Below are 24,816 nucleotides of genomic sequence, written 5' to 3'. Positions count from 1 at the left end.
AAGGCAGAGCACTGCACAGTCCTTAAAGTCTTTCCTTAAAGAAATCTGCATATTAGACTGGGTCAAACAAACAAGCAAAAAAGTTAAAACAGATAAGCATATAAACTTTGAATGTGCAATTCAGTTAAATTGGTCTTTGCTTAGGGGGACTGTGCCTGCATGCATTTGTTGACTTGCATTTGTTCAGTCCTGCTTGGGTCAGATTTGGATATTTTGAGGTACAGGTATCACTCCACTAAGTTTCTCTGACACTTGTGACATGTACATTTGTACAGTAACTATGACTAAAGGTTGTAGTAATAGGTCTATATAATAAAGCTAATAAAGTTCATGGCTATCATAAGGGAGTAGGAACGACTTTAACTTTGATTTACAATGATGTACAATTTCTCTTTCTCTCTCTATGTTAAGGCTCCCTGTTCTCTAGCTGTTCGGATGACTGGAGCTCCTCATGGCGCTCATTCATGAACCTCGTGCCCCCTCTCCTTCTCTCTCTGGCTTCAACACACCTCTCTCTGATCCTCCATCCTTTCGACGACTCGATGCGGAAACCCCTTGCACCCCTGAAATGGACCTGACCCCGACTCAGTGTGTCCTTCGCAATGTACTCTCCATAGATACTGGTGGCAATATTGAGCCTGGGGGTGGAGGAGGAGAGGGGCAGACTCCTGGGCACAACCATACACCTGGCGAGGAACAACAGGAGCACTTTGCCAACAGTGTCCTGAAACTCCATGATCATGAAGGGGGACCTGGAAGGACAGAGGGAGAGGGGCAGGAGATGGACAGCAGTGCAGTAAGGAGCCAGGCAGATGATGCCAGGCTACAGTGCCAATCTACCGGAGGGGGAGGTGGGTTTCTGGAGGGCTTGTTTGGGTGTCTGCGGCCTGTCTGGACTATGATTGGCAAAGCCTACTCCACAGAGCACAAACATGACCTGGACGGTGAGTGTAGCAGTCAAATTCGTTTCAGTATACACTCACTGCACACGCTACATACGCTGGAATTAGTGATTACTTTTAGTTTTCTAATAAAAGCAACCTCTAGCTCCCATTTAATTCCACTCTGCTACTTTGATATGCTAATTAAATGATCTTATCCCCCAGTTTAATTATATTAAATAGTTGGTAGAAAAATGACTCCCACAAAGACCATGCTGTAAACAAACACTTTCTTTGACACAAACGAGCTGCAGAGAGAGAGAGACTCTATCAAAGCGGCAAAGGGCTCATTTCCCCTGATACCCCATCACCACCACCCCCTTTTTGCCTGCTCGTGCACACCCCACTTCCCCCTCCCACTGCTACACCCCAATAAAACTACCTCCCTGTGACGCTGTGTTGTTTATGTCTGTAGCCACTACAATAGCACAGCGCTCCCCCGGGACTCCTCTGCCAAATCTGCTTTATGAATTATGCATGGCCATGCTCTGACCCCGTGCCTCTCATCTCTATTAACGCAAACCTAACACATGCACAGGCACACACATGTGAGCATGCGCCCAAGGATTAATGCATGCACTCATAAACACATCCACAAATAGAAACACTTCATAGCTAGCACTGACATGAACACAGGTATGATCAGAAACATTTGATAAAATAAGTCCAGTGTCACACATCAGGCATGAAGGTGGTAGTTTTATATCTCCCCTGGTCTTTATGGCCTCCTCATATTTTATCATCCATTTGAGTTCTATGTCTCCCCTTTGCTCCCCCCTCCTTCCATCTCTCATTGTCTCCTTTCCTCTCCTTTTCATTCTGTGTTATCACTCCCAACCCATCTGAACCTCACTGCTCCTCACTTCTGTGCTTTATCACAGGGAGTCATGCACACTGAGGAGGGTAAAGCGGATATTATAAAAGTGAAATAAATAGGGGTACTGCAACTGTGTGCTTGCCTACCATATGGCACATGCCCTATCATTAAGCTTTGATTGGAAAGAACAATGTAGCATTGATTCTGAAGTACTGTGGGGTGTCTGGTGATGCTCTGAATTTCCTCGGTTTCTCAGATTAAACAAAGCAAACCTGAAGAAAATCTGATCAGATGTGGTCTGTATTGCAGAAAATGTAAGTGGCTCATTAAAACTGAACCCCTCGATCAATCACTGAGTGCATTAATCATCCACACCATTCTTATTAATATGATAAATGTGTCTGAGTCTTCTTCCCTCTTGTTAATAACAGCAGCAGGGCAGACTGTATATTTCCTCGGTATTAAGAAGTCTCTCTTTGACCACATGGGCCCCTGCTGACCCATGGGGAATCCCCTTCCAATTGCTTCTCTTACACACACACACACACACACACACACACACACACACACACACACACACACACACACACACACACACACACATTTACCACTGCTACCATCATCACTTCCCCTCTTCAGTTTGCATCCACATTATAGACTCTCAAATCCCCTCCCTTTTCTAGCCCTCTCCTGAGCGTTGGACCCCTGTTTTGCGTCAGCCCCACAATGGCACTAAGCAGGATTTAGGAGGCTGAGAGAGAATTACCCACAGGAGATTAGAGCTCCCTGTCTGTCTGCCTGCACTTCCTGAGTCTTAGGTTAAGACGAGGTTCAACAACGGAACAAGATATCAACATGGGTGCTGCGCTGGCTGTAAGATGCAGGTCATACAACAGGATTTGCTGTTGTAGGATTATTTTCAAGGTTACGTTTCCCTCCTACCACCTTTAGTTCCAGACTTTTTCACATTTTAATTTTTTAATGTAATCATTTTACCTTTTGATGAAGTCGTTGAATGTGTTTGGCAACTAATTATGGATTTTAACATGACACAAGTATCAGACTGCTCTACACTACATGTTGTATCACATGTTAACATATTAAAATGTGAAGAGAGAAACATCAAAACAGCTCTGACTTTTAAGCAGACAAGAGGGAAGCTCTTTTAAAGTGAATGTAATGAAGAAATAATAATAATCTTTGCATCGAAACATAACAAAAACTGAAAGAGAGAATCTGCAACCACACCAGCAGCTCTGTGAGGCTGCACATAGGCACAGCGGTCTTAACACAATCACAGTCACAGAAGGTTCCATCTCAGTTTCACCTGTTATGTCAATATTTGCTAATTAGGTCTAAATATAATACACAGCAGAGGTTGGTTCGTTTTAGATTTACTGGTATGTACCAAAGTTTTGGGGTGATTATGGTGCTAGACAAAAAGTCATGAGATTATAAAATCATCAGAATTTTGTCTTGGGACCTTGAATACCTGTAAGCAGATTTGACCATATCCATAATTCACATGTTAATGCACAGATAAACTCACCAGCCGCTTTGCTTTCACTTTCCTTTCCAACCTCAGAGGCATGGGAGGTCCCATTTGAAGAGATATCGGACCTTCAGTGGGTGGGCAGCGGCGCCCAGGGAGCTGTCTTTCTGGGTAAACTGCATGGACAGGAAGTGGCTGTAAAGAAAGTGAGGAACATCAAAGAGACAGACATCAAGCACCTGCGCAAGCTCAAACACCCCAACATCATCACGTTCAAGTTAGTAGAAATCATCAACTGGCTCAACATGTGCAGGGATTCCCACTAAAACTACATGTTTATATTTGCTTTGTTAAATGAAAGCATCATTATATATATGTGAGGTTTTCAGGAACTAAGTACTATAGCCTTGAGTTCACAATGATATTTTAAGCTTGTCTTTTTAGTGTGTGTTAACATGTTGTGACACATTTTGTAAACTCAAACACATCATATTGTAAAACACCTAATGAATGGCTCTATGAAATTACTCTAATATGTTCTATCCTGACATACTATACATGTCTTTGTACTCTCAGAGGCATTTGCACCCAGGCTCCATGTTACTGTATCATCATGGAGTACTGTGCCCAGGGTCAGCTGTACGAGGTGCTGAGAGCTGGCAGGAAGATTACTCCTTCCTTACTTATGGACTGGGCCATGGGTATCGCGGGGGGCATGAACTATCTTCACCTCCACAAGATCATCCACAGAGACCTCAAGTCACCAAAGTGAGTTTCTGTAGCCCTGGTTAACACTGCTAGATCACTAAATAGTTAAAGTTAAAGCTCAGGCTCAACTTAGATATTTTTCATAGTTTGAATACAAAGGTTGAGAGAAGTTTCAATATTAAAAGTAAATGTGATATCATTGTCAGTCTGACTTGGATAAAACTTGGATCATTATTTATACTATATCCCAAGGTTTAGTACAAGAGTTCCCAACCTTTCTAGGCTTGGGCCCTCTTAAACAAACAGCTTTTAATGTGTCTATCAGTTGAAATCACTTTATTTGAATACTTTTATTGGATTAAATTATCCAGTGATATACAGTGGTTTGATTTATATTGAGAGAAATCATTATAGGAAAAAAAACATAATCGTCACAGACATATGTTTTTTTTTTCTTTTTCCTACCCTTTTAATCATCTTGCAATCCCTCAGATCACTGGTAAACTTAGATACACCACTTGTCACCACCTGTCACCACATGATGTGCTGTATTATGATTACAGCTGATTTAATTAAGTTGTTTTTAATTTTTGTACACAGATTAATTCCAACATGTAGAGCTGTAATTCGAGAAATGTAATGTTTCATCTGATGTTTGATCACAGCATGCTGATCACTTACGACGATGCAGTGAAGATTTCTGATTTTGGCACATCCAAAGAGCTCAGTGATAAGAGCACCAAGATGTCCTTTGCTGGGACGGTGGCCTGGATGGCGCCTGAGGTCATTCGCAATGAGCCTGTCTCAGAGAAGGTGGATATTTGGTAGGTGTCGTAACACTTTTAAACCGTTTTTTTACATTGGTGAACCTTTGACTCATTATTTGTTTTATCTGTCATTGAATCAACAAAGAATCCCATTAGTTGCAGCTTACTACAATATAGAGCAAAGGATCCTATTTCCAGAAAATCTATTCAGTATTATGTACAATATTTCATTACATGAAATTCTATAGGGTCTCTGCCGTATCTGATTGGTTGCCCAGTGTTAAGCTCTGATCTCCCAATACATACTCCCTCCCTCTCTCTTTCTCTCTCTCTCTCTCTCTCATCCTACATCCCGCCATCATTCTTCCTCTCTGTCCTGAAAGGAACGCTAGCTAATTTAATAATTGATTTGCCAGATGCTGCAGTGCTCAGGAGAGGCTGGAATAACCTTCCGAGCCTGCAGATGGTTTGGCTCAAGGCCAGCAGTACATTAGCAGAGAAGTGAAAATAGGATTAAAAACCTTTTGATGTAGAAAGAAAGTAAAGCATCAATGTATTCTTTACAGTTTTGTTTAAATTTATGTAAATCACTTGATCGTGTCGGCCGTACCACAAAAAGAGGTCGTGGTACAGTATGGACAGCTGGGACGATAAAATACATTTTATAATGAGGTTTTACTTTTCATTGTCAGGAGTTGTGTGGTGTGCTGCCATATTTTAAGTGAATGGCATTACTTTTATTTATAATGGAGTATTTTAAAACTTTTGTATTATTTCTTCATAATTAACACTGAACTGATGACTCATTTGACATGTCATTCAAGTCATGAGCCAATAATCTTTACCTGGTGATTAAAAAAACATACATACAGTACCATGAAATCAAGCAAACAATAATCTTTTCTTCTTACACATTTATATCCAAATAATAAAGAAGGAGATGGACTCTAAAAATACACATGTAAACACATCACCCACAATGCTGCATGTGATGCTATTGGCACCTTGGATACTGTATATGGTCACCATGGCAACTTGGAGAATCACCAACAACAGACTTTGCTTAGTTACCCTCCCTGTGGGCCTGCTGTCCCTCTCTCCTGCAAAACAGGTCAGGGTTTCATCAGTGAAACACTGACTTGCAGTCAAATACAACATCAGATTTCAGAAACAAAATCATAAGATTTTTCACCAATTGCTGGAGTAATGTAAAGTAAATGTTTATATAAATATAGGCCTATGTATGCACAATCACTGGGAATTGGCAGCATACATTAGTTTGGTTATTACCTTTAAAACTTACATGTGCATGAAATACATTACTTTTTCTTGAGAAATAATCCTTTTACAGAAATAATAAAGTATTTCTGATTTTGATTCTTAATGTTAAGATTAACATTTCTTTGACAGAATGTTAAAAGTGTGAGAGTTCAGTCATATTACCTTTTATCTGTTCACTCCACATCTTTATCAGTGTGCCTGAAAGTAAATGTGGAGCATCTGTCCGCAGGTCATTTGGCGTTGTGCTGTGGGAGATGTTGACAGGGGAGGTGCCCTACAAGGACGTGGACTCCTCCGCTATCATCTGGGGAGTGGGCAACAACAGCCTACAACTGCCTGTGCCTGAGAGCTGCCCAGACAGCTTCAAACTTCTCCTGAGGCAATGCTGGTGAGCCGACAGGGGCAGAGGAGGGAGATGGGAGATATGGAATATGAAAGTGGAATAAGGAAATATAATGAAGGCATGTGAGGCATGAGGAGGACTGAGAGAGTAAAAGTGGTCAGGGGAGCAAAACAAGGAAAACTAAAACATAAAAAATGTATTTCACAAGCACTCAACTGCTCATTTACAATACAAAAAATATTTAATCTGTTTACAGGAACTGCAAGCCAAGAAACAGGCCATCCTTTCGACAGATTCTTCTACATCTGGACATTGCCTCAGCAGATATCTTATCTACTCCACAAGAAACTTATTTTCAGTCTCAGGTAAACTTCCTTCATGCCTTAACAGCCCAAACTCTGAAGCTGCTTGAAGCAAATTTTTTTTTTATGATTTTAATTCTTTTAAGTCTGAGTTACAGAAATCAAATGGGTGTTTAGAGAGAAAGAACAAATAGTGACTGCAATTAATGAAGTGCATATGGACGTGTCAGTGTTGCTTTAAGTTTAAGTAATGTCTTGTAAATAGCATCCTGTATCTTTAATAGTCATTTTGCTGTGAATGTGCTGGAATTTATTTCTAGGCTTTTGTAGTAAGTACAGGCAGTGCAGTGTGTGCAGCTGCACGGGGGCCTCAGGCCTCTCAGGGACCCCTTAATAATACCTGTCCTCTATGCTATGACATATTATTGTTGGTTCAAAGACAAATGAAGAAGCCTGTTTTTGAGCCTTAAGGTGCTCTTAAATAATAAAAAAAAATGGATGACAGAGAAGACAAGAAAAAAATCTTCAGGCCCTCTTAGGCAGAGCAAGGAATAAAGATATTTTAAAACCTTCATTTAGTCAGGCATATGAGTAAAAACACAGACTGGTTTGAACCTTACTGTGTCTATTATTGTTGACTCTGTGGTCTTTGTTCCCTGAATATGAGTGCTGATTCGTGGTCAAAGCGAGAACCTTTTTCAACCTCCATCATATCAAAGTGAGAAGCTCTGTGCAATGGAGGAGGGTGTGTGTCTGCCTGTGATCGGGTGGGGGATGGGGCCAAATATGTTAGACAACTGCAATCCCAAGCAGATGAAGTACAGGAGACTTGGAAGGATACAGAACCATAGATACATTTAGAGCACATGCAATCATGTGCATGAACGGAAAACAAATAAGATTGTATTTTGTCTCAGCTGCAACCCTCTGTCTCCTTCTCTGGTCTTATCTAATGCAAAACACAAACCTCTTTTTACTCTCTCCACTTATCCTTGATCCTTTATTTCTCCCTGCCCTACGTCCCCCCTCCTGCAGTCGTCCTCAGTTTCTCTCCTCTTTGCCCCATAATGGATTTTTCTCGTGACGTTAGAAAGAAGTATTTGCTGCTGGAGAGTATTGATTGCTTTAATGGTAGGGAGCAAAGAGCAGAGAGGAAAAGAGGGAAGGAAGGGACTGGAGACATAGAAGAGTGCACACAGAGTCCATTAGCTTAATAAGAAGAGCATGCATAGACAAAAATACATACACACACACACACAAGGTACACACAAATGCATGTATGTGCACGCACCCATAAATCTGACTTTCATTGTCCTCTGATATGACAGGTATCAGATAACAACTGTCACGCTCCACTGTGTGCAAGAAAATGCTCATGCTGCATTTTTTTTCTGCTCGTGTTATGTCAGGTCATGTTGAGTTTTGCTCCCTGTGTATTGATTATCATCTGACAACTTAATGGGTTTTGTTTCACTGGAACACATGACTCTTAAGACTTTTACTAGATCAAGGTGCAGTGAAATTTAAATTCCAATTGTTTGTTCTTAACATTACTCAGATTAACTTGAGTCATACTTTGTCATCACAGTGGAAAACAGGAATGACAATGGTTTCGAAGTGTACGAATGTAATCAAATACAAACTGTGAAAAACAGGTCGTGATACATTCTGATGTCAGCTACAAATGATCTATATGACTTTACATTATTTTTAAGTATAGACTACAGATTTCTGATCAACCCTGGTTATTGTACATCTAAGCAGCTATTTACTGTAGACATATACACAATACATTTCATCACAGTGGTAGTAATAGTAATAATAGTAGTGGGAATTGCACTGAGAATAGAAGTATTGATCATAGTAGTAGTGTTGTTAGCAGCAATGGTGCATAATGAAGAGCACACCATTTGTAGTTTAAAACTATTGTAGCCATAAGGAAAGACAAGCATCAAGGTGTTTTTCATTTGGAACTGTAAAATGGTAATACCTGCTCTGATGGATGGGTTTTATGTGTCTGACCAGGCGGAGTGGCGAGACGAGGTGAGGCACCACTTTGAGAAGATCAAGTCCGAGGGAACGTGTCTTCACAGGCTGGACGAGGAGCTGATCAAACGACGCAGAGAAGAACTCAGGTTAGCCAAGTAGTGGGAATACAGACTTATAAAGACATAGTACTATAGCATGAGAAGCTAAGAAGCTAGAAACTGGTTTTGGGAAGAGTGAATAAATGATCGTAGTGGTAGTAGATTAAAGTGCATGTCTGAGTATTTATGCTTACTCTCCACACAGACATGCGCTGGACATTCGGGAGCACTATGAGAGGAAACTGGAGAGAGCCAATAATCTCTACATGGAGCTCAACGCCATCATGCTGCAGCTGGAGATTAAAGAGAAAGAACTGCTCAAGTATGAAAACATCAGCATTGTATTTGTATTTGTTCAGAGTAACAGACAAATTGTTAAAAATCAAGCATACTTAGCAATGCATATCGTGCCAAAGCCCTACTTCCTGCAAAGTTGTAATATGACAGCTGTGCCATAAGGAAAACGAGGGTTTTAATTATTCAAAAATCTTCCACTCACATCATGTTATCCATCAACACTGATTAAATAAGTGCTTTATCATGCTGTGCTGAGTATCCATTGACATCCATTAAATGAATATTGGCTTTGTACTTAAACATCAGGAGGGAGCAGTCACTGGACAAAAAGTACCCAGGCTGCTTTAAGCACCACAGTTCCAGACAGTCAGCCTCCTCCAACTCGATGGAGAAGCTCATGAAGAAACGCAATGTACCTCAGAAACTACCCTCACACAGCAAGAGGTGAGTGGAGAAGGTGTTTTGTTACAGATTTTACATATAGAAGGTTTGATCAAACTGAAGCTGAATATTATGGCCACCCTAAGGCTTTGTGATGATGATGATGATGATGACATATAAAAAATTTGAAGAGTTGAATCTTTAAATATGTTGTTTAATTAATTCTGTTCTTTTTCTTTCCAGGCCAGACTTACTGAAGTCAGAAGTCATCCTCCCCAAACTGGACTCATCCATGACCCAGGTCACAATCCCCAACAAAGGCTCTACCTCCCCTGGTCGTTCACGCAGAGGAAAACCCCGCTACAGGAAGGCTGGAAAAGGCAGCAGTGGGGACTTGGCTCAGCTTAAAGCAACTCTCTCTTCATCTTTAGCAATGGTCAACACCACCTCATCTGTTCCCAGCAGCAAGCATCATCTAGATCCCAGCGCAGCCCTCAGAGGCCTTCAGCATGACCTGCTGCTCAAGAAGATGTCCTCCTCTAGCCCTGATCTCATATCAACCACCCTGGAGGCTGAAGGCCGCAGGAAGGGGCAGGTGAGACCAGGATTAGACAGAGCAGGCAGTCAGAGTGCCTCAGCCGGACTGGAGGAGAGTAGAAGGCCTGGCGGGTCAGAGGAGGGGCCGGATGGGGGTGTAGGGCCTGATGACCTGGCAGAAACACCTCCGCGTAGTGACACACCTAGCGAAGATGCAGCTTCTATTCCATTCTCCAGTAGTCCTGACTCACCGTGTGGCAGGGGAGCTGCTGCAGGGAGGGCGTCCGTGATCGGGAACCCCCGTGGCCCCCACGATGGTGAGGAGAAGGAGGATGGCACAGTGATCACGCGCTCACCCAGAAGTCAACGCCTCACACCTGCAGCACTGCTATACCGAGCAGCAGTCACACGCAGTCAGGTGAGACTATAACATCATGTGTACTGACCGTGGCCCAGTTTCACGAAAACATTTTTCCACCTTAAAAAAAGAAGAAAAGATGAATTAGCACCGAGATGTTTAATGTCTTGAAACATGCAGTATTAAGATCAGTATTTTAAACAGGTTTAAAAGAGATGTTGATCTTACTCAGATCAGATCAGAGACAAAATGTTTCCCTGTTAGCTGAGGGTAGCTGTGTGTTGCACCCGTTGTAAAAACGCATAAAAAAATAAATATGCAACTGATGATTCAGTCAACCTCAAGGGAGGCTGGCTTCCTAACAGTGATATGTAGTCATCAGGCTACAACGTCATCAGGGTCATATCTATTAGATGGCTCAGGAGTCTCTGGTAGGCAATTACTGTTGTAGGTAAACACTGATGTTTCATATTAACTATAAATATTCTCCACAGAGACGTGGAGTCTCATCAGAAGAAGAAGAAGGAGAAGTGGACAGTGAAGTGGAGTTGCCAAGAAGACGGTAAGAGTTGTTAACTTTAACACGTTAGATAGAATTATTCTAGACATGCTGTGTTTATATTTAAATTTCTGCCTCCAAGTCAAATGTTTAACCCCTATAAGAAAAGTTCCAAATAACATTCAAAGATCCCATACACCCACATACGTATTTTCATTCATTTTGTGTGATTAGACCTCTTCTCAGAATGAATCCTAAACCTCCTGTTTGCTGTGCCTGGAAATGTTAGACAAATTAGACCGTAACCTTTTTTTCTAAATAAATGAAGTTACATTAATTCCCAGCATAGCTTCACTCAGTTTGACTGCAGCATGTTGGGTTTGAGTCTCCTGAGAAGCACTTATAAATCCACTACTGCCATGAAATTAACAAGAATTTTTTCAATACTGTATTGTCCATCTCTATTGTTTTTGCCCCTCAGGCGCCCCGTGAGCATGTCCAAATGCCAGTCCCTCTCCACCTTTAGCTCAGAAAATTTGTCAGTCTCAGACGGCGAGGAGGGAAACACCACTGACCACTCCCACAGCGGCACGCCGGACGTGGTCAGCACCAACACCGACGAGCGTCTGGATGACAAGAGTGACGACCTGCTGTCTCAGGGCTCAGAGATTCCTGCTGACCCATCTGACCCGACCCAGCTGGGCTCTGATGGGTTGTCTGAGAAGGAGGCTATTCTGCAACAAGTCAAGACCCAGCTCACATCAAATGGCCATAACTATGAAGTAAGAAACAAAATTGGTCAGATATAAAGCATAGAGACATGATATAGGTAACAAGTTCATGTTGCTATTCTAACAAATCATTCATGTTTTTCTGCTCCAAACCAGGGCCTGTATGATGACTCAGACTGTGACAGTGCAGAGCTGGACCATTCAGGCAGTGTGGAGCCCAGCCAACCTCCAGCCAACTGGTGAAAGCATTTCACTCTTGCAGGCCAGAACAAACACTGAGTCATGATCAGGGACATTATAGAGAGGCAGGAAATGTAGGTTTCATCACAAGAAGGAGCAAAAAAAAAAAAAAAAAGGAAAATCATTGGAAATTGGTGGGTGTGCTCAAAAACACACTCCCAAACACGAATCCCATTCTCTTTGAGAAAAATGCAACACAGGAATTGGGGCATTGGTAGCCCAGCCGACAAAGCAGCTGCCTGTTTCTGCCGTAGCATCTGGCCCAACATCAGCTTTGCAAAAAAACATTTAAATGACACCACAGCAACAGGGGCCTCAGTCAAAAGAGGCCATCTACTCAACTGTCTATTCATCTCGTCATGTTCCATATCAATTTTGTAATTTTATCTCTGTCATGAAAATGTGTGTCATGTTATTTCACACTGTGTCATATGAGAACATGATTATGAAATCTTCTATTTTAATGTTTCAGTTATCAGCTTTACTGCAACAGCCTCCATGTTGTTGTAGCTTGCACTTAATTTCTAAAATATACCAATGTCTTTGTGATCACTGAGTCATATCCTCTCTAAACCTTATGCACTGACTAATCTATAGTTAATTTACAGTGGACTGTTTAATTTACAGTGAATTCATTTATATATTTTTTTAAAAAACAAAAGTTTACATTTTTCCTTTTACATTTATTTATTTTATATTTGTGACATTGATTGTGTTGCCATTTTCTACTTCTGTGTTTTAATATCAATGTAAATATGTGATGTTGTAAAATGAACAAATTTTTAAAATGTGAGATTGTATAATTTAAAGGTGCTGATGTTTCTAATTAGGTGGCACTGCTCTTTTTGAACCTCAAAAAGCTTCTGGTAGTAGAATGTGCTGTGGCTGTTGTTCATGTCTGAACATCAAAAACACAGAGAAAAGAGAAACAACATGTGAACAAAGAAAAAGCAATATGTGTGCTCCGGTACAGTATGCCCTGACATGTCACAGGTCAAAAGAACAGCACCTGGCTTCATTCAAGGCAGACATGCTTTTAATTTATGAACAGTGTTTACTGTATTAAAACACAATCCCTTTCTGGGTATCTGAGGGTGTATACATGTAGCATCAGAAAAGCATGTTTGTGTAAAATATGAATTGCCTATTAGGTATTTGTGAATCAAAACCTGTCACGGTTTTTGAGCCAGATCAAAATGACAAATTAGATCATCCATAAAAGAAAAATGCAACTATAGAAAGCAAATTTATGGCCTGCATTTAAAGAGTCCAGCATACTGACTGAGGGCATGTGAATGACAGGGACACCAAACACACAAATACATCTGAGAAGTGAAAAATATTACACTCCTGGTTTCCAACATTTCCAGATTAGTAGCAACACTATGTTTTTCAGTGTGCTAACATTAAGGAAAGGTCATGCTGGAGCAAAGTTCATTTTGGGGAAACTATGTAAAATCACTATATACCTCCTAAGATGAACATGCTGACATTGTTCTGGGCATCTTCAGTTTTGGCCACCAATGATCATTTTTCATAAGTTGATAAGGGCCCTATAATTAACAGCAAAAATTCCAATTCGGATCTACTTGTGTCCCTCAACAAGCCTTCTTAAAGTGCACATGGTTCTTTATGACTGCACAACAGCACATTACATCCTGTTCCATTAGTCCGTGACTGATCAGGTCATAAGCTAACAATGGCAGCTTCTTTTTTTAATATGGTTTTAAGTTTTAAAGTTTAACTTTATAGAGCATTTTAAGCTGATCCCCCCCACCCCCACCCCCCACAAGATTTCAAGCTGTAGTCTCCACCAGGATAATGTTGCCAAAAAGCAATTCTACTGCCCTCTAGTGTCTCAATCATGGAGATACTTCTTTCCCATGATGTCCATTGAAACAACCCGGTATGAACTGAAACGTTTGCTTTTTATAATGCATTATTGTAACTGTACAATAAATATATTTAAGAAACCGTTTAAAATAAAAGAAATCTTGTAAAATTTCAACTTGTGTGTCCAGTATACTTTAAAAGTAACATTCTCAAGACAGTTTGTGGTTTGAGCATTTCACATCTTTTATTTCTGTATTTTTTAAACAATGTGGCACCCAGGTCTACAGTCTCAAAAACGTGCACAAAAGTTTTCTTTCCTGCAAATAAAAAATAAAATTAATTCTGACTTGAGCAAAGCAAAGAGCAGGAAACTAGTGCTAACTCAACCTTTTCTTTGTCTAGTTCCAGAGATTCATCGATTTCAGTTCTCAGCCTCATCACATTTCATAGATCAGTCAGTGTCCAGGAGTTAATCCCCCTTTGGTAGTTAAAAAAAAATATTTCCTCCATTTAAAACAAATATTCCAACATTTTTCAGTATATATCAGTTCTTTACAAAAAAAGCGAGGAGAACCCTCTGCATCTAATCCCTTAAGCCAAACCCAAACCCCAAAAACCTCCCATCCTGGCAAAATATCAACACATGATCTCATGACCAGGACAGGGGAGAAAAAAAACCCAAAACAAAACAGGAATGACATGTAGAGGGGAAAAGAGAAAATAGTGACATGCGTAGTAATACACAATTTAAATTATCTGGATAAATTCAACTGTGAGTGTTAGAACATCTGCTGTCATAACCAAATATAATTAGTGCATGTACAGCTACGTATTGTCCTTAGTGACACAAGTGTAATCCATGTTACAAGCACTTCATTTGAAAAGGTGACGAATGGAGAGAATGCTGTGAATATTTAAAGCAAGTGAGGATGAAGTGGACAGACAGACCTGTGCAACTGGGTGAGAAAAAAGGGGCCGTATATAAACAGAATAAAACACTCTATTCTTATTTTGGATTTTTTTTTTTTTCCTTTTTTGTCTTTTCCTTTTAAAGAAAATAACTGTACAGAACTAAATCTATATGCCTATTCAGAGTTTTCCCACTCTGCACCTTGTAATGGCAAAGAAAAAAAAAAAAAAGGAAGAAAGCAAGGGATACAGGGATAAAGAAAAAAAAAAAATTCTAATAAATCATTAAAACTTTCAACTCGACTCAATGGGGGAATTAAAATCCTAATTGTCTGCTTATTTTATCTAAAACCAAAACAAACAAAAAAAATAAATAATGAACTCAGTGGATCAAATCAGTGGCGGTTGACATGATTTTTAAATGAGGAAGAGGCGTCATAATATATAAACTCTTAGGTTGGATAGTTGCATTGTCTGCTTTATGGTAGCCGATGATATAAAAGTGAGATTTAGTGCAGTTGCAGTGTCTTATCAGTTGGCTGCCAGTCCTGTGGCCTCAGAGGAAAGCCTGGAGAAACAGAGAGACACCCGGAGACCAGGGAGAGAGAATAAGGCATGCAATCAGACAGACAAAGATAAATGTCAACCTCATTTACGGTACATTACATTATAATAATAAAATTCTATATAAGGAGAACAGCTGGATTTATCGAACGGGACACGTACGCCCTGACACAGAAAACAATTAGATCCAGTTTGTCTGCTCCTATTGACAAATGACAACTCAACAGCTGTTCAGTCAATCTTTTGGTAACGGAGCTGCGTTAGAGAAAGAGTTCAGCACTTGCTTTCGCTGAAGCTAAACTGGTTGAAGGTGTTTGTATTTTTCATAGCGTCAACCTGTTCTAAAACGATCATTTTGGTGCCTTTGATACCTGAGGGCAGATTTACTAGGAATTGAAATTACAGCTGTTTCTTAAATAAGCAGAAAAAAAAAAATATGGGATACACTCCATTATGACAGCTCACAATAGTCACTTAAAATTCACTACAAGAGAAACTATTCCAATAAATACAATGTGACATCTTAAAAAGAGCCGCTACCTGAGCAGAGCTTACACAGAGAGAGAGAAATGCTTCAGTAAACCAGTGAAATAATTCACTGTCCATGCTAGGTTCAAACTTTTAAAAATATAATGCACTCAACATGTCATTTCTTTAAGGGCCAGGCCAAATCAAGCTACACGTCTATTTTATAAATATGGCAGAAACCACCTGTCTGGCTGTATAACACTTGGTTTGTGTGTATTTGTTTTCTGTAGTAAGCATAGCATGGCACAGCCAGATACAAAAGCAAGTACAGGTACAGACAACAAGGAGCATTGTCAGTACTTTAGTAGTAGATGACTTGTGTTTCCTTCGTTAGTAAGGGGAGAGCCTTCGCCTTTTTGACTTGGAGCCCAGCTCTGGGGCGATTTTGGGCTCAGTGGGGATTGGGTGTGTGGGGTTACTGGCCCCGCTGACAACATGGAGGGCCAGGAGAGGGAGGGGCTTGAGACTGAGGAGACTCGACACACAGGCAGGAGAACTGGGGAGCAGGGAATCAGTGGAGGAGGAGGTAGAGGAGGGAGGAGGCGGCCCTGGAGCCAACAAGGACAGAGGGATGGAGGCTGAGGGGGGCACCACACAGGAGGAAGAGGAGGAGGAGGAGGAAGAGAAGGAGGAAGTAGCAGCAGAGGAGGTGGTGGTAGTAGTAGTAGTAGTAGTGGTGGTAGTAGTAGTAGTAGAGGTGGAGGGAGGGCACAGGCTGCTCTGTTCAGGGTTCAAGGAGGAGGAGGAGGGAGGAGGTTTAGAGGACTCTACACTGTAGAAAGAGAGACAAGGAGAAAGGGACAACACAGTCGGGATGGGTCACAGGGCAGGCTGGTGGTGAGCAATGGGTGGGGGAGGGGGAGTTGGGGTTAAGAGGGGTGGTGGGGTGTGGGGGAATCACTCAGGGATGTGACCAAAAACAGGACAAAAAACCTCATTAGAAATTTCTGTCAATTAAAAGTCAAAAATAAAAAAAATATATACAGAATTATAGCAATATGTAATAGTACATATAAAAAGCTATGCCAATTATATATTTATATAATAACAGGCATCTATTTTATTCTTCCACAATTAAAATGAAATATGCCCCACAAAACAGCAATAGCAAATCTAAAAATAAATGGAAATAAACCTACCCGGCTCAAGAAACTCAAATTTTAGTTTACAATAAAACCAACAGAGCTAATGCAATGTTTTGGTTTTTTATATAGCCTGTGACTAAATTAATGACTTGTCGGTACCTACCGTACTAAAGGATTATCTCACCTGGCGTTGATGAGGTACTCTGCCAGGCTGATGCTGGCAGGTGAGCCTGTGATGGTGACCTGGCGATCAGTTGATCCATCCACTGGATTCGCAATCTTGATCTGGGCACCCGACATTTGTCTGATTTCGTTGATCTTGGCTCCCTGACGGCCGATGATGCACCCAATAAGCTAAGGCGAAGAACAGAAAAGGTTACACTTTGGCTGATTAGAAAGCTTATTCTAAATTTAAGGCCAGTAAAACACTCCAAAAATAAAGTTGTGCTTGGGACATTAAAATGCTATAAAAGTTATGTATTGCTTAATAAAAGAGAAAAAAAACAAAAAACAAAAACACACATCTCAACTAATCAGATGCTCTTAACCAGGGAAGGCTTTGCTTATTTCAGCAAGACAATGACAAAACACATTTTTCACGTATTACAACAGAATGACTCTATAGAAAAAGAGTCTAGGTGCTAAACTGGCCTGCTTGCAGTCCAGACCTGTCACCCACACAAAACATCTGGCATATTATGACATTTAAAAAAAAAATTAAAATTCAGCAAAGGCCTAAAGTCTTCTGTATCAAGCAAGAACTGTCTCCTCAGTTCCCAAACATTCACAAAATGCTGTTTGACGTGATCCAATGGAGCAGTAAACACACTCGCTCCAATGCTTTTGAAAGATAGTGCTGGCCTGAAATAAAATATGAATCAATTCAGCTTTAATAATGAAGACACTGTAATTTTTGAAGGACTTACATCATTTGGAATGGTCATCTCATGGGAACTGGTCTGAGCAGAGGCATCTATCCCTGAAAGATAATCGAACTAGAAGCTCCAGATATGGATTTCCCATACACTGATCAGGTGCTACAACATTATCCTACCGGACAAAGAACTTCAAAGTAACTACATTGAACTGTGATTATAAGAATGGCATAGAGTTACAAGATTAAGAGTTTTTTTTTTGGATTTGTTTTTTTTTGTTGCTTCAAATAAGTTGAAAAAATAATACAAGTCATCAGATTTTTGTGCTTAGATCGAAAAAAAAAAAAAAGACCAGACTTTAAAAATGTTGCAGTGGAAGGCGGTGGAATTATGTCACACATACCAGTAAATCCCTGGTTGCTTGGTGCGATGGGGAAGGGACTCTGCTGCATAGCCAGCTGGTGAAGCTTGGTAAGCTGTGGAGAGATAGCAGCAGAGGAAGACTGTGAGAGTGAGAGAGAGAGAGAGAGGAGGCAGGGAGAGAAATTTAGGAAATGGGAAACACAGGAAGTGGGAAAAACAAAACAAAAGCCACAGTCAGTAGACAGCAACACAGTGAACCTCCACAAAAACAAATAAAAACATAAATTATTCTATGCTGTGGCATGTAGACAGATCTCTTATCCTTTCACAAGGCTCTACAATAATCACTAGTGTGTGAAAATCAGGGTTTTCGCCAAAGTGCTGGCTGCATCTCTTGGTAATACTTTCTCACAGTCTTCAGGGTCAGGGGAAAGTCACAATACACATGGGAGGAAGAATTCAATGTGCTGGGGATTTCCTAACCAATACCAGTATAAGACCCAAACACAAACTAACTGCCTCAACTTCACTAGACACTGTTATCTGTTGTCAACACTATAGCAGTAAAAGATTTAAGGTGGAGATGTCACTTCAATAAACAATTTAGTTTGAATTTTAAAAAAAAAACTTCTGTAAGAAATGACAAACTAATTCCATTAAAGTAATCACTGTATAAGTACCTTTGAAAACGAAACACCTACAGTATTTTCCAGACTATGAGTTGCACCGGAGTATAGATCGCTTTTAGCAAAAACAGCCTTGTTGAACAGAAAAAAAAAAAAAAAAGTTCAAAATAGGTTGTGTCGGTGTATAAGTCGCAGGACAAGTCAGAAGACTAAAAAAAAAAAAAAAAAGGTGTGACTTATAGTCCAGAAAACACTACTAAGTAATCTATATCAATTTTAATATATTATATATCTGACTAGTACATGTTCTGTTGACAATATTCAGCTGCAAGTAATACGCATAATATCTTGCCTATCACATCCAGTGCTCCTGAGGAAAAATCTAAAGCTCATTGAAAAAAAAGAAAGAGAAAGAAGATTAATTGAGCCAAGAGACAAGTGAGCGCAGCACAAAGTAATAATGAGAGGTTAAAGAGGGTGGGGGGGGAAACAACATGTTTACCTGGGACAGACTAATGAATGAAATATGTAAAACAAGACAAGAGGAAAAAAAAAGAAAACAGAAATCGAGAGAAACAGGAACAGATTCATGAACAGTGGAGAATCTGGACAAAAAAAAAAAAAAAAAAAAAATTTGTCAGTTTAATTCCGAACTGACTGCCAGTCAAATGAGGAACTACACGAACATGAAGTACTAACAGCGCTGCTCTCTAAATGGTTACAAAATCTGATAATAGCAGGTCGAAGGGAGGTATAATAAAATAAAATTACAGGGCAAGTACAGCTACAGTTATAGGCTGTAAAATGAGGAGCGGGTGGGTGGTTGCACATTTTGGAAGAGGACAGTTGTAATTATGGGTGGGAGTGGTGGGGTTTATATAAAAATGTCTACTGCACTTACATCTGGCTGCGGAATCGCGTGCTGTCCTTGTACAGCATATGCCTGAAACAAATGAAAACAAAGCTTTCACAGGCCTCACATCTGATATCTGATTTTGTCCATCATGTTACTTCTCCAACTATGGTCTCCTAATACATACATATTCCTGGAAGACTCCAACATATCAAACCCATTTGTAAACTCATTATTTAGGAATATCAACACATATGTCTTGTCCAAAGTCTCCACATTTCTGGAAAAAGAGAAATCTATGGAGATATTACAGTGGAATTAAGGAAAATCAGAAGGAAAGACTTTTTTTTTTTTTACCTCCAAGGAATCAAGAAGGGTTTAGTAGATATAAGACCTTGTATTGTTAGTGTTAGAGAAACAATAGTAGGAAATAGGCAAGCTCATCTCTGAAATCTAATCCTCAGAATAATAAAATGAACTCAAGGAATCACACAAAGAAAGCCCTGTACCTGGGAACATTTTGACCACCAGCCTACTACCTGTTCACATCCTTCAAACAATGAGCACAAAAAAGCAGCAGTTTTCTAAACTCAAATACCTTCAGTACCTACAATTTTTCATCTGACTACTATGGGCTTGCCCAATTATACAAATGATCAAAACTGGATTTATCATTTGAGGCGTTTCTTACTTTGAGGTGTGTATTTTGAGTCCTTTTCACCACACATCACTCCAAACCTATAATAACCTGCACAAATTTGCAACCAAAAATCCAAGTGGCATACATCTGCTGCAATAAATCCTCAAACCCATCAAACAGGTGGGCTCCCCCATGAAGCTTGTATGTACCTGTCCGCCTGCAAAGATGACAGGGGATCCTGAAGGCTTGGGCCGGTAGGGGATTGTGACCCCTTTAGGCGGAGACTGCACAGGAGACAAAGCATGTGTCATTACATTACTGCCCGCATCACCATACACAACAAATGCTGAAACATCTCCACCAAAATCAGATTATACATCAATTGCATTTCACTGATATTCACGCTGTAACGGTAGCGCCCTACTACTTATACTAGTAATGCTGGTCTTACAATGCAAAGTACAGCTTGATATTGTCTTTTTTGAGGGTTTATTTTAATCTGATAGTTATATTACAATTCATACCATATATTACCTAAATTGTGCACATCATTAACTTACGTATTGTTTTCCACGTACCTCAAGCATAACCACACAGATCTGCTTCACACATTCAATTATTGACTGAGGAGTGCCAGCGATGGTGATAGCACGCTCTGTGGAATTGGGGAGCATGTCTCCTGCCACTTGTACCTGAGCACCGGTTGACTGAAGCATACAAGGAAAGTGCAGACAAAAATGCAATAAATATTGGAAGACATCCTGCATGCAATCAGAGTTTAATATACTAAATTCCACAGGTAGAAATTTGATAAGCAGCTCTTGCTGAGGATCCTTGAGCTCACATAGTCTTGTTTCTTTATGCATACCTCTCGAATTTCCTTAATCTTGCAGCCACCTTTCCCGATGAGGGAGCCACACTGGCTGGCAGGCACCACAATGCGTAGGGTCACTGGGGGCTTGCTGGTAGCTGTGCTGTTTGTCATTGAACTGCTTATGTCCTGGCAAAATTAAGAAGAAAAAGGTTTGTCTACTTTGCGTTTAGGCTGCTTACTGCTGACCTACATATCCAACAGTCAGTATGACCAGTATGAATTGCGACATACCTCTTCTAGCTTTTCAATTATCATGGCGAATGCTTTAAAGATGGCGGTGGTTGGACCTGCCAAAGTAATGATCCTCTCAGGACAATTGCCCTCAGAGATGTTGATGCGAGCCCCACTCTATAGACAAATAAAAGCAAAGAACTGAGAGAACAAATCTAGATCACTGATAATAAAGACAAGCTGCGCAAATCAACCTTTACAGCACATCATACAGCAAGAAAACTACAGTAAGCAAATAAAGAAAACACCTCACCTCTTCTCTCATCTTCTTCACAGATTCACCTTTCTGTTAGCAGAGAATATCACATTCAAATTCAGGTTCAATTTAAAGAGACTGATAGACGCTCAACATGTAAAATTATGCCAAACAGCAGCTTACCTTTCCTATAATACTTCCGACTTCCTAGAGGAGAAAAGATACAGTTCCATTAGGCTGATGAATCATCTCTTCACACCTCTCACTTTTTACTACCACAGAGCTTGACACATCTAAGCCTTCTATTTATAGATTGCCGAGTTTATCAGGCAGTAAAAACCCTTCAATGAACAAGGCTGTTTTTGTCAATAGCTGTTGCTCCTGTGCATCTCCATTAGACATTTCTTAGTTCTTACTGTCACTAGAAGTAACCCATTATAATAATTAAGGATTCTGCCAATAATTTCAGTGCCGAACAGGCCAAAGTTCATTACATCTGGCTTAGTTGGGGTTTATTTTAATTTAAGCAAAACATACAAACAGCCTGATACTTTATGAATTCCCCAGATCTCTGCTACAGGCAGTTTTTGTTTTTGTCTACTCTCTCCCAAACTCAAGATGGCACTGTTAACCACAGTGAGAGGCAGGATGCAGTCAAGCCCAGAGTATCTGTTGGCTGCTAAACTCCTAGCCACTGCTGGGGCTCTTTTACAATGCTATGACCTAGGAAAGCTTTTAAAGGGCTATTGTTTGGGTACACCACACTTTGGTTTGTTGTCAGTATAAGTTGACATACCAAAAAACTTTATAGCAGCCGCTTCTTGTCACATGGCCTCTCAGAATTTAATCAACAACTACAGTTCACTGTGGAACTCAAGATGCAACAAGTGTTTGGCTTTGCTGCTGCTGCAGAAGCCATGTGGATTAATGACAACAGCAAATGCAATGTCATGCCTTGTGGTTATAAATTCAGCCAACTGTCTGAGTAAGCCGTTTATAATAGCATTTGATCTTTAAAGTTGCTCAGTGATCATTCTGGAATAACTAAATTGCAGCAATGAACATTTTAATATCTGAGCACAGAGATAGCAATTAAAGATTCCAACACATTTGGAAAGGAGAGAAACATGGTGTTTTTCAGTTAGAGTCCCAGGATAGTATTATGGAGGGGGAAAAAAAAAAAAAAAACTTTCAACTTTGCTTTGAGATACATGATCCCAGCACAAAGTCAATACCTTACTCCTCAGATCAAAGCCTCTGCCCTTCACCATCACATAGGGAATTCAATTTCATAAATATAACATCACAGTCTATTAAGAGTGCAGACACAAGCAGCTGATGGGTGACCTCACCTTGCCATGCATCAGCAGGCGAATGGTAAGGGTGACGTTGAGCCCTCCTTCAATCACACCGGAGTCCATAACTGCAAAGCAATCTAGCCGTCGACACAGAACACCGAGATGGTCTTTGGTCACCAAGATGGATCTAAAGAGACACAGAGACAAGAAATGATGTACCAAAGATGACCGTGTGACAAGGCTGAATTTCAACTGAGTACAAACACAAAAGGATTCAGAGGGTAACAAAAGTAAAATGTGGTGTGTCTGTGGTGTGTGTTCATTATACAAACCACATCAACCAAATGATTTAAACATATAATAAATAACACAGAGGTCTGTGTCTAGCTAAAGAAAGTTATAGCAACATCTCCCTTCATGTTGAGCTCTTTGTGGTATTTCTGTATTAGCATTGGCTGATATATATTTTTCTAACACTCCGCTTTCACAAATATTAAGTATACAGATTAGCATCAGCATTACATACTTTCAATCATGTTATTATATAAAACATTTAAAGGTTGCTGGATTAAATTAAGTTCCCCATTTGGATAATAATAATCAGAATCAGCTTTATTGGCCAAGTTTGTGCACACAAACAAGGAATTTGACACCGGTTCACTAAGCCCTCTCACTGTACAAGAATTAAAGTTAAACCTTTTAAGAAATAAAAATAGGAAGTTTAAAACAAAGAAATGAAGGAGATGAAAAGCAAATCAAGTAATTACTACAAACTAAAACATTCAGTTCAATTACAGCAATTCCACACCATTTGGCTAAACAGGAAAATTTGGACAAATGTGAAATAAATATGGACCTAAACCAAAATAAAACAGCTAATCCATCTGTGTCATAGCCTATGCTAAATACTAGGGCTCATAAAAACTGACGCGCCTAAGAATGAATCGCAGAAAAAAATACCCAAGGGTATGATTCTCCAGTGACAACTACAAACTGGTAGTTGGTGGAATTTATTGTCACACGTCTAAATGCTACTCAAACCCAGTTTGTGCGACTCCAAACAATTAAACCACGGCTGAATCCATCCCGATGCTAAGTGTAAAACATATGGCTTGCATGCTAACGGCGCCTTCATTAGCTAAGGAGCAAGTTTGTCAACAAATGTGCGAACAATTGAAGCCCTTATTACCACAGTTAGATATATATTTCTTAAAAAACACAGGACGGTGTTAGTTATGAAAGGCAAATATTAAAGTATTGAGCTCGGCTGCGATGTTTAATTTAAAGTACGTCCATTTAACTATTAGCGTTTGTTAGAAGTCGGTTAGCCATGTAGCATTTCGCCGTGCTCGAAAAATGAATGGAGCATGCGTGCGCTACTTAGCCAAGCTAGCTAGCTAGCATTCTTAGTCAACGTCGTTAACAGAATACCAAACATTACCTCCATTTGTGGCGTAGTAATTTGGTCCTCTTTTATTAAGGCAGTCGGAAGGGAGTAGCTTTTAAACACGACGTTAAAGTCAAACTTCAATCATCGCTAACCAAATCGGAGACTGCGTGCTCGTCATCTTGCGGCCTGTTAGCATACTGCTAAATGCTAGGCGCGATATCTTTCCACTACTTCAGACCATAACAACAAATATATTTCAAAAGACACCAAATATCAAAATTAAAACTCACCTGATCCGTGCGCTGGTTCGTGATCGGGGGGAGGGTTGGGGTTGTAAGGGTAGAAGGGGAGAGGTTCGGGAGGGTAGAAACCCGGGGGAGAGTTTAGAAAGGACTCGGGGAAGAGGGAAGAGTGATGTGAGATCGAGCTCCACTCCTTTACACAAAGACAACAAAATTATAACCTCTGAACTCTCCCCTTTCAACCTGCACACACGCCCCTGCTGTGGTTCACCCGACGATACCCAGAAAGTACCTCCCTACAAAAAAAAGCTACTGCTCCACATTTGCGCGACCTTGTGTGATACAACATGGCAGGTTAAATGTCATTAAAAAAATAAGTTAGTACGTAACTTACAATATAAACATTGTCGTGTTGATTTAAAAAGTCACAACTGGAAGGTCTACTGTTGAAAATATGACCATGTGTTTTAAATAAATTTAATTATCAATAGGTATATATTATACCTCTGCTTCTAAAATGTTCATGTT

The 24,816-nt window shown here is 40.2% G+C and overlaps 2 protein-coding genes across 6 annotated transcripts; one reads left to right on the top strand and one right to left on the bottom strand.

Moving 5' to 3' along the window:
- Positions 1 to 451: 451 nt before the first annotated feature.
- Positions 452 to 11,784, top strand: LOC113130625 (mitogen-activated protein kinase kinase kinase 12-like). The gene is made up of 13 exons (XM_026307402.1): positions 452 to 944; positions 3,344 to 3,527; positions 3,827 to 4,018; positions 4,624 to 4,782; positions 6,236 to 6,394; positions 6,606 to 6,714; positions 8,677 to 8,786; positions 8,944 to 9,060; positions 9,342 to 9,479; positions 9,660 to 10,371; positions 10,806 to 10,873; positions 11,292 to 11,592; positions 11,698 to 11,784. Exons 1-13 carry the CDS (start codon positions 452 to 454, stop codon positions 11,782 to 11,784), a joined length of 2,829 nt encoding a protein of 942 aa, XP_026163187.1.
- A 2,048-nt stretch (positions 11,785 to 13,832) lies between these two features.
- Positions 13,833 to 24,653, bottom strand: LOC113130099 (poly(rC)-binding protein 2). 5 transcript variants are annotated; one of them, XM_026306413.1, is made up of 13 exons: positions 24,337 to 24,651; positions 22,711 to 22,843; positions 21,542 to 21,565; positions 21,416 to 21,448; positions 21,163 to 21,279; positions 20,926 to 21,057; positions 20,636 to 20,764; positions 20,267 to 20,341; positions 19,466 to 19,507; positions 17,979 to 18,051; positions 17,627 to 17,679; positions 16,885 to 17,054; positions 13,833 to 15,091 (listed from the first exon to the last, which is right to left on the bottom strand). In XM_026306413.1, the coding sequence occupies exons 2-13, from the start codon at positions 22,777 to 22,779 to the stop codon at positions 15,055 to 15,057; spliced, it is 954 nt and encodes a 317-aa protein (XP_026162198.1). In that variant the 5' UTR covers positions 22,780 to 22,843; positions 24,337 to 24,651; the 3' UTR covers positions 13,833 to 15,054. The 5 variants fall into 5 exon arrangements, with proteins under 5 accessions (XP_026162198.1, XP_026162196.1, XP_026162197.1 ...); XM_026306411.2 differs by having other exon boundaries at positions 17,979 to 18,078; positions 24,337 to 24,650; XM_026306412.2 differs by lacking the exon at positions 19,466 to 19,507 and having other exon boundaries at positions 17,979 to 18,078; positions 20,231 to 20,341.
- Between the last annotated feature and the right edge of the window lie 163 nt (positions 24,654 to 24,816).

This window comes from Mastacembelus armatus, chromosome 5 (assembly GCF_900324485.2).
Source record: "Mastacembelus armatus chromosome 5, fMasArm1.2, whole genome shotgun sequence".
Taxonomy (NCBI): domain Eukaryota; kingdom Metazoa; phylum Chordata; class Actinopteri; order Synbranchiformes; family Mastacembelidae; genus Mastacembelus; species Mastacembelus armatus.
This window is presented reverse-complemented; position numbering and strand designations above follow the sequence as displayed.